The following is a 10,479-nucleotide window of genomic DNA, read 5'->3' on the forward strand; positions in this document are numbered from 1 at the left end:
TCAAAAAAGCTGAAAACAGCTTATAAGCCAATCCAAACTGCCTCTAAGATTGCAAAGAACAACAAGAATATCTCACAAATAGAAAGAAGGGGCATATTATAGATTGTGTAAGGAGAACGAAACTTAAGTCTGTAACAAAGGGGTTTTACATCATCAGCCTCCATGTCTTTAATAAAACAAACTCAAAGCCCTTTAAATCCTACCAAGAATAGCATTGCCACCCTAAGTGAATATCAACATGTATACTTACCATACTCCAAAGGTTCAAGATTTTTTTATTAGCCTCCAAAGGTTCAAGATTTAAGGTCTGGTTATGTATATTCTTTAACTAAAAACCTTATAAATAGAAAAAGAATAAGAATTTAGAATCTACAACACAGAAGGCCCTGCCTCCAACCCTTTTGTTTCCGTAAACGCCTCCGTTCCGCCTTTGCCATTCTTACTGGACTGCTATTCCATTCATTTTGTAAGCTGCAAAAGAAGGAAAATGTTAATCACAAGTTACTAATATCAGTATTAATCACAAGTTACTTAATATCAGTATTAAGTTGAAAAGAAAAAGGAAACTAGCATGAGAAGTAGCGACGTATTACACTGGGAAGGCAAATGATCTGGCACTGGTAGTGCTGCAATCGGATCGGAGAGAGACGCTCCCAGAATATGCTATAGGCCCTGAGTAAGTAATAGAACCTGATGCAGGAATTGCAGCAAAACTTGCCTCTCCATCAGCAAAACTTTCTTCTCCATCAACAAAATGACCTTGGCTGCCTGGTGGGAAATTACCAGCGAGTTTATCTTCAAGATTAGTCACAGCTTGGGATTCAAGGGACTTTTCGTGCACATTGCCAGCTGTACTGTCCACGCTTTTAGCAGAATGAACTTGACTAGCAGCTGAAATATCATCCGAATTCCCATCCTTGTGAACGGAGATGACCTTTGACTTGAGAGAATCTTCAGGCAACTTTTCAACACCATCCTCCATGCTTTTTGTTGATTCTGGCTTGGGAAGGTTGACATCAAAAATACTAGCCCCAGCTCCCTCTTTGCTATTGTTAAATAAGTGGGAAGCTGGACCCTTGTTGTTTGTCTCATCAGCTGCAGAAACTGCAGTTTGGCTTTTCAAAATTGCTTGCTCAAAAGACCTCTGCGGTACAAGAAAGAAAATCCCTAAACATTATCGACCAGAAGAACGTGTCCGAAGAACATACACCTAATTTGTAGGCGAATTTGCAAGCATAATAGGAACAGACCTGATCAAGTTGCGGTGCAGATTGATCGCCATCAGAGTTAGCTCTTTGAGAATTCTTTATATTGGACTCTTCCAAAGGAACAGCGTTATTAGGAGATGATGGTTTTTCTGATGCATTAGTAGCTTTCCCATTTGTAGTACATTTTGAACCAAAAATCATCATCAAATCCTCCAGATAAGAATCCTTGTCAGCATCTTTGTTGGCATTATTCTCCAGGGAAGGTTTGAAACCATTTGGAACAAGAGCTCCAGTAACTTCATTTTCTGTATCATGAGTCACAGCAATGTTCTTGGCATCTTCAAAAGATGAATCTTTCGATACAGATGCAGGGACGGACGCCTTATCGATGCTTTCCCTTGTGTTGCTCTGCTGTTCTTCATCAGCAGCAACAGAAACAGACGTGTTAAGTAGATCATCTTTCCAGCTTTCAGTTAGAACTTTATCCACTGCAGGTACACCCTCGTCCATGCATATATCTTTAACAATGTTAAAGTTATTCTCTCTGTAGCAAACTGACAATTCAGGCAGATCATGATCAGTGACACCTTTATCAGAATATAAATGTGCGTTATTCTCAAACAGCTCCGAGTGAGAGGTAAAAGGTGAATCAGAGTCGATGGCTTCAGTTTCTTTGTCATCAAGGAAATCAACAATCATGGAGCTATATTCTGGAATATTCCATGGCTGATCTCTATCTTTTGTATCACATTCAAATGGATTTCCACCTCTCTTGCTATTGATGATATTTGACAAGCCTCCGTTTTGATCATCCATCACACTTGCAGAATCAATTTCATTTGTTTCGCTTGAGGGAATATCACAGGCAAAAGGATTTCCACTTCTCTTGTCACCGATTATCTTGGACATGTCTACATTTTGATCGTCGCTCACACTTGAATCCCTAATTTCATTGTTGTTGTCAAAAAATATAGAGTGATCAAGTTCAGGAACTTTCCAGAATTCATTCCCATCTTCGCTGTCGCATGCCAAAGGGTCTTCGATATTGCCATGGACATTTGAATTTGCAAATCCATTTGCAGGAAAACCTAAAGAATCTTCCTCCTTGTAGCCATTTGAATGACTTAATATACCATTCTGATTTCCCTTCATTGTAGGCTTCTCTTCAGCTGTGTCGTCAAAGACGCTGTTGTTGCATTCAAATGTTTTAGAATCATGCACAGAGACTAGTGTTGAATCACAAAACAGAGGATTATCTGCAGTCGAATTTAACTTTTCAATGCAAGGATCAAGTTTTGTAGGAATACTAATATTAAAATCCATCGACTAACTCTCAAAGTAAGGATATCAAGAAATAGACTGAGTACTAGAACAAAATAAAACATCTCGACATCTATCAAGTGAATCTGGAGTCCCCAGATAAAGGAAGAAAGGAAAGCTATTCAGGAAAAAGGATGCATCAGATTGGAAATCCTTATTACTTGAAACTAAAATATAAAAACACATACATTCGATCAATGCTATGTTACATTACATGGATCCTTTATTTGCCTTCACGTATACTTATTTTTCCAAATACAAAGAAACTGCAGTGCTAAAGCAGCTGCAGCATTAAGAAGAAACAGAGTTTGTACACTTACCGGCTTTCATGGTTTACATCAGCTGGTAGAGACTGGAGAATTCTCAAAAGCTGTGAAGCAAACATCCAGTAGTCACGAAGAAAAACAGCTCAGAAGCCTGTTTCAACATAAATTTCAAGAATATATTTAAGAACAGCTCAGAATCAGCATAGATTTTAGCAGATGTCCAGCAAAACTCTGAAGAAAATGCTTATTATACTTAACAGGCCAAACGACACTAATCGTTGATGAATACTGATAATGGCCAAGAATACAATAGGAAGCAAACTTAGCATTCAACAGGTCAGAACAACAACAACAACTATGTCTCAGCTCCAAAAAAGTCGGGGTCGGCTTAGATACCACTATATTTAACATTAATCAACCTGCAAAGTTTAATGACTTGTTCAGTGGCGGATCTAGACTAGACAAAATGGGTTCGACAGAATCTACTGCATCTAGCTCGGACTATATATGTATATGTGAAAAAAAAATTGGCACATACATAATGAGCAGAACCTGAACCCTGAATTCGCCATTGGAATTCTTTAAAATGAACTGATGAACAATTGATATTCTGTAACATAAGATTCCCACTTTTGCAGAAACTCAAGGAAACGAAAGGTATCATCTCAATGACAAGATGCCAATAATTTGAAATATAAACAAAGTGAATTCACTCACGCAACAGAGTGAATTCACTCACACCTCATCTTTATTTTGTCTTTTCAAAGACATACTTTAATTTAAATTCTTGTCCTGTCAATTGAATAGTGAATTTATGGTCTAATTACCAAACTACCTGGAATCTTTAACTTTGTCCATTTTTGAAGTAAAAGACAAGAAATGGTCACCATTTTGAAAATTTTGTACAAAAGATCAATCACCACCATCCATTTTGTTCTTTAGCTCAATTACTTAATAATTTCTAACTAGATCCAGTTCAAATTCTTTAATAACAAATCATAAAAAGTTCAAAAGAAAAGCTGATTTCTCTGCAATAATACATTCTGACAGGTTGTTATCGGATCCCAAGAAAATTCACAATCTCATAAAATCCATAAACAACTAGTAATATAAAAAATAAAAAAAAGGGGGGGCTGTTAATTATTTAATCAAATGATTGTAACCAAATGATTAACATATAACTTTACCTGGCTAAAAGTGAATCAAAAGAATTCTCCTCTTTATCCCTTTTATAACAAACTTCTGCTTCTGTGTTTCACTGCAAAAACATAAAAACACCAAATTCCATCAAGATTTGAAACATAACTTAGAACTTAAACACTCCAAACAAAAAAAATTAAAAAATCAAGAAATACAAAAACAAAAACAAAAACAAAAAAAAAACAATCTTTGCCAAGAAAATTAAAAACCCAATTGCAAAATTACACTAAATAAGCATATCAATCACTGCACAGCATAAAAACACAATATCCCATCAAGATTAAAGACATAACTAGAACTTCAATACTTCAAAAAAAAAAAAAAAAAACCGTGCCATGAAAATTACAAACCCAATATCAAAATTAAACCAAATAAGCATAAAAACACAAAATTCCATCAAGATTAAAGACATAACAGGAACTTAAATTCTTCAAAAAAAAATCAAGAAATACAAAAAAAAATAAAAAACCAATCTTTGCCATGAAAAATTAAAATCCAATTACAAAAATTAAACATAATAAGCATATCAATACCAAGATCCTAACCATATACACAACACATTTGAAAAATCCAAAAACGAAAAAAAAAATGATTTGAATAAGACAAGGAAACCTCTTTGTCTTGTTGTGAAGAACATGAAGTTGGTAAGTAGTAATATTACATTCAGATCATGTCTTTTGATTTGTACTTTGAGAATACTATAGAAATAGAAATAGAGAGAGAGAGAGTAAGTTAAGAAAGACAATGAATGTGACAGAAAAGAGTTTTAAGTAACAAGAAAGAAGAAGAGAGAGTGGGAAGCCAGCAAACATTAACACACAGCTATACACAAAAAAGGTCAACTCTTCTCTCTCTTTCTCTCTCTCTCAATGTATATGCACAAACATAAATGTAATCTGTCTCAAATTATCTGTCGTGATTTTTAAATAGTTATTTTAAATTATTTATTATTATATAAAATTAGTTATCTTTTTCTCATTACGGAAATAAAATAAATGTTTACTTAACCTTTAGGACATTCCTTAAGAATATACCAACGCTTAAAAAAATATGTATTTTGACTAAACTATTTTTAATTGAATGTTACCTATTAATATAGTTTCTTGATTGCATAAACGCTCACTTATCTAAATAGGATAAATTTAAAAGAAAATAATTAGTTGTTTCTTTTCATGACAATGTAAGTAGACACTTCTTTTGAATTAAAATAAAAAAATAAAACTAAGTGGATACTTAGGAGTGAGTATTCAATAAAAAAAGATAACATCTTAATACATTAATAAGGGTAAAATCATCAGAGATTTTTCTAATTAATTACTCCCTCCGTCCTATAATGAGTGTCATCTTAGCCAAATTTTCTTGTCTCATAATAAGTGTCACCTTACGAAACCAAAACATAAATTATCTAGTTTTTTTCTAATTCTACCCTTAGACAATAAAGTAATATCTAAATGGTGATTGAAAAAGCCACATAGTAACTTGGTATTGTTGGATTCCCAATGTCAAAAAGTTTACTTCTTGTGCATGCTTTAATCAAAAGGTAAAAGTAATTTATTTTTATTATATAGGGGTAATTTAGTAAACTTCACATTGCATTATTGGTTTCTTAATATGCGTATTTTTTTATTAAGGTGACGCTTATTATGAGACGGATGGAGTAATATAGTTTCTTGATTGCATAAACGCTCACTTATCTAAATAGGATAAATTTGAAAGAAAATAATTAATTCTTTCTTTTGATAATAATGTAAGTAGACACTTCTTCTGAACCAAAATAAAAAACAAAACTAAGTGGATACTTAGGAGTGAGTATTCAATAAAAAGAGATAACATCTTAACATATTAATAAGGGTAAAACAGTTAAAGATTTTTCTAATTATTAGTATTTTTTTAAAAGGCGTGTACAACATAAACACTAAAGATAATTTGAGACTAAGCAGGAGTATGTATATATCCCAAAAATCCAAATTACAGTATTGCAATTAATGTTACACTTATCATTTATCCTTGTGCGTGAAAAAAGAGAGCAGAGACGTTGGTAAAGGTGCAGTGCACGATAAGAGGCATAAAAAGGCATTAATTATTGCTCTCTACAGTCGTAACAAAAATAGTAACAATAAAAAATTAAACTGGGATGGCAGGGTTACCAGAAAAACAGATCAGTACGTCGGAGTATTAATTAGAGTGTTATGTCTTGTTTTGTTTTAATCGAAAAAATCAGATCCATAACTAAACAAAAAGTGTGTAATATGAAAGAAGAAACAGAGAGAAAGTGGGGTCTGACAATGGGATTTATGGAAAAGAATGGAAGAGCTGACTTTGTAAGTAGTATTTTATGGAGAGAAAAGGGACAAGAAATGGTCAAAAGGTAGAAATTGGATTGGATTTGGCTATTTGGTTTGGATTTCTTTCCTTTTATTTTTTGGCTGAATATTGAGTGTAATTATATATTTTTGATATCTTTGTCTGATCAAATAAATAACTTGATCAGTATATCATTTGGTGTAATTGAAGAAGAGTAATTAGAATGATATAATTATGGTGTAATTATAAAGTTTTTTTTTTTTTTTTGCGCTTCTGGATGGAGCTGCTCTTCACCTAATCAGGATATCGGGTTCAAGTTCTCGTTATGAATTTTTTTTTGGTAGGGAGCGCTTTCTCATAAATGGGGTCGTACGAATTCAGATATAGTCCGGCTTCAATACCAATACAGGATACCGAGTGAGAATCCAAAAAACGTTTTTTCTTTTTTTGTTTTACTTTTAACGCACAATGGTACAATCAAGCATTGCGTTTATAATTATATTGCATTTACTTTATGACAAACAAACAAAATAATTATTAGATTGTCTAATTACTATCCTAGTAATTGCACCAAATTCAATTACGATGTGACTTTTCAAAATTTGTTATAATTGTTTCCCTCTGTCAATATAGTGAATTTGGTTTGGTTAACTTAACTACCTACTAGACTCTTAAGAACACGCGCAAAAGTTTATTCAAATTTGAACCGGATGTGCAATTGGAACATTTTATCATGTGCTCAAGTGTTCAATTGGAACAAACAGTAATTTGAGTGTCTAAATAAAATTTACTGACAGGTTTAAAGCGATGCCTATATATTAAGGACCCGTTTGGCCATAAGAATTATTGACTTTTTGCGGATTTTATTTTCACTTTTTTAAAAAATTAGTGTTTGGCCATGAAAATTCCAAATACAACTTGAAGTTGTATTTGGAATTTGAAAAACAAGAAAAACTTGTTTTTCAAGTTTTTCACTTTTTTCACAACTAAAACAAGTATATTTCAACAAAAAAAAAAAACTATTTGAAAAAACTATGGCCAACTCCAACTCTAAAATTAAAAAAAAAAAGTGATTTTTTTTTTATTTCTATGGCCAAACGCCTAGTAAGCCTTTTGTTTCCCATTTTGGTTTGGGGTAATATTCCAATCATGTTTTAGCTTAATAATAAGTTATTCGGATTTCTTTTCTGAATAATTTACTCGTTTGTGTTGGCAGTTGTATTAAATGTCTATCTAGGGACGTCTACTGTTGCCCCGCAATTTATCAGGGCCAACACATTCATTTTATTCTCCAGTAGGTATGAATATGATTAATTTTTTCCTTCAACAAATTAATTAAGAATGTCATTGTCTGAGTTCGACTACACCTGTCCGTCAAATGTTGACATTTAACATTGAAACCTAATGTTCAATAATTAAAATGCTTGTGCAAAATGTTCTTTCAATCATATGAAGTATAGTAATGCGGGTTAATGAAGAGGAGATTACTAACTTCCGCTTTGTCATATGTAGATAGATAATTGAGCTAAAAAATTATCACATTTCAATTATATATGCAAGTTACAAGGTTTTCAATTGCAATGCTACATTATACTATTATAATTCTTAAAAAGCTTGGGTGAAGGATTGAGGCTTATAATACCAAAGTAAATTTTATGTTATACAATACTAACGAAATGTAATCTTGATCTAACAAAAATTTAATGCCTTCGCAAAATTACTAGCCATCTGGAGTCGTGCATTATTTGTAAAGACAACCAATTTCTTCATATTATAGTATAACAAAAATTCAAACTTCTCCATTCCTATGCTACCTTTCACAAATTTCAAATTTCTTAGCTATATTTGTAAAATATAAAAAAATCGACTCATTTACCCTTAGCCAATTGGCTCAACTTTACCCTAGCCATATGTACATATAACAGAGTTCAAGTTTTATGCATTGCTTATGTAAATAATATTTGTGCAATCAAATCATTTAAAATAAGGAAAATGGTCAAATTTACCCTCCAAGTATCGTTTATAGTTTAGATTTGCCCTCTGTTAAAGTTTTGGTTCATATTTACCCCTTCCGTTAAAAAACTTGTTACATTTACCCTTTCACTAACTAATTGATGACTAGGAGCCCTTATCTATCCGCATAGACGCCATGTGTATATATAATTTTTTCTTTTACTCTATACCATACCAATGAAATTTTGCCATGTAACCATGTAATTTTCTTTTTCTATTAAAAAAAATTACAATACATAATCTTCTTTTCCATCAAACTATCACTTCCCCTTCTTCTTCTCCGCCACTGTCAGCGTCCACTGTTCTCCACCGCCGCCGGTTAAATTACTAAAAATTAAATTCCCACCCAAGCAGACCTTGTTTGCAGTTATTGTTAAATTCCATAATAAGGGCTATTAAAATATTATTAAAATCTCGGTATATATGACGTAAACATTATTAAAAAATGAGATTAATTATAAATTTCTTTTCTATTGGGCCAAGGGTCTTTCGGAAACAATCTCTCTACGTCATAAGGTAGGGGTAAGGTCTGCGTACATCCTACCCTCTCCACTCCCCTGACCTCACTTGTGGACAGGGTCACCGAAAAATAACACAATATAGGCAAGATTAAAATTATTCTTATGTATATATATAAGATGTTGGATCTCCTTAACTTCTTCATGTGTTTACTTAAATATATTTTTGAACTCTCTTAGTAAATATTTGGTTGCGCTACTGCCTGTGAGATTACACTTTGTATATTATTGTTATTGTAGTGATTAATTATAAATTGTAATCCAATAGCAGCAGCCCCCACCAACCCCAACCCCTGACACAAACCCCCCCCCCCACCCACCCGGCACCCCCAAGGTATACTATTGGGCCCAATCAAGGGATGTGCACGGGCTGCAGAATTGAAAGAGCCCACATGGAGGGGCACCTCTACTATAATCACAAAGTCTTTCTTGGTCGATCATTTTGGTGCACACGTGTCATATTCACGTATTATTTTGCTATACTGCTCCTGAATCAAGTCCACACCTTACCAGTTAAGATTCCATGCATGTAATCATTTGATTTTCTTTATTATTCTGGCCACGAAATAAAGAAAAAAAAAGGACATTTCACTAATTCTTTTGATTTAATAATAGTAGAAAAATGGATGTCAATGATGAGTTACGTATATTATAATGGAAGCTTTTGGGTAATGGCATTATTCTACTTGAGTTTGTTTCCCCTGGCTTTCGAATGAATAATCGTATCTGTTTTACTGGGATTAAAGTATAAAGTAATAAGCACTAGCAATAAACAAAATTGTTTATAATATTAGTGTAACTAATATATGATAATTAATTAATAATTATATTTTCATTTTGAAGAAAAAAATAAGGAAATTAAGAATTTACAATGGTATTAAAAATCTACATTAATAGTTGAATATTGATTTTTCAATTTTAAGAATATTCTGTTTGAAAACTTTATACAGTCTACACAGGATCACAAGTAAAGACAATTTTCATGGATTAGGCAATTTTCATGGACTAATAAAAACAAATAAAATTTGGTAAAAAGATTTCTTACTAATTAAGAGAGAAACTTATTAGTAGGCAGACAAAGCTCGACGATGAAGACTTTCAATATTAAGGTATTACTTCATTTCTCATGCAATGCAAGGTATGGAATTTGTGTTTAGTACTCAACTTGTCCTTGCAGCCAAAGCGGTCAAAATCCTAATTGTTGTTGTATTTATTTTATAGTAATTTGATAGTTTTGGAAATGCAAGTGGAGAAATGTGTGAGATCATTTCCAACTGGTAGATCAGCTAGTATACGCTAGCAATTTGCTGTTTTTTTATCAGTAATTATTGGCAGCATAAACGCGTCTTTTGTTCGGGATTTATAGCTTATTTGGCCAAGCTTCTAAAAATAACTTATTTTAAAAAGTATTTTTTTCAAAAGTACTTTTCAAAAAAGTATTTTTGGGTAAAAACAGTTTGTGTTTGGCTAATTAATTTGAAAAGTACTTTTGCGCAGCAATTAGTGTTTGATCAAGCTTTAAAAAGTGCTTCTATATATATTTTTCTCAAAAGTACTTTTCAAAAAAGTATTTTTGTAACTGTTACTCCCCAAAAGTACTTATTTTCTTCTAAAAGCTTGACCAAATTCCTCACTTTTTTTTTAAAAAAA

At 32.5% G+C, this 10,479-nt stretch overlaps 1 protein-coding gene across 6 annotated transcripts; it reads right to left on the reverse strand.

The window, feature by feature from the left end:
* Positions 1-70: 70 nt before the first annotated feature.
* Positions 71-4,842, reverse strand: LOC132641921 (uncharacterized). 6 transcript variants are annotated; one of them, XM_060359059.1, is made up of 6 exons: positions 4,656-4,842; positions 3,982-4,052; positions 2,849-2,945; positions 1,251-2,394; positions 594-1,144; positions 71-471 (listed from the first exon to the last, which is right to left on the reverse strand). In XM_060359059.1, the coding sequence occupies exons 3-6, from the start codon at positions 2,911-2,913 to the stop codon at positions 363-365; spliced, it is 1,869 nt and encodes a 622-aa protein (XP_060215042.1). In that variant the 5' UTR covers positions 2,914-2,945; positions 3,982-4,052; positions 4,656-4,842; the 3' UTR covers positions 71-362. The 6 variants fall into 6 exon arrangements, with proteins under 6 accessions (XP_060215042.1, XP_060215040.1, XP_060215038.1 ...); XM_060359057.1 differs by having other exon boundaries at positions 4,607-4,842; XM_060359055.1 differs by having other exon boundaries at positions 1,251-2,464; positions 4,607-4,842.
* Between the last annotated feature and the right edge of the window lie 5,637 nt (positions 4,843-10,479).

This window comes from Lycium barbarum, chromosome 5 (assembly GCF_019175385.1).
Source record: "Lycium barbarum isolate Lr01 chromosome 5, ASM1917538v2, whole genome shotgun sequence".
NCBI lineage: Eukaryota > Viridiplantae > Streptophyta > Magnoliopsida > Solanales > Solanaceae > Lycium > Lycium barbarum.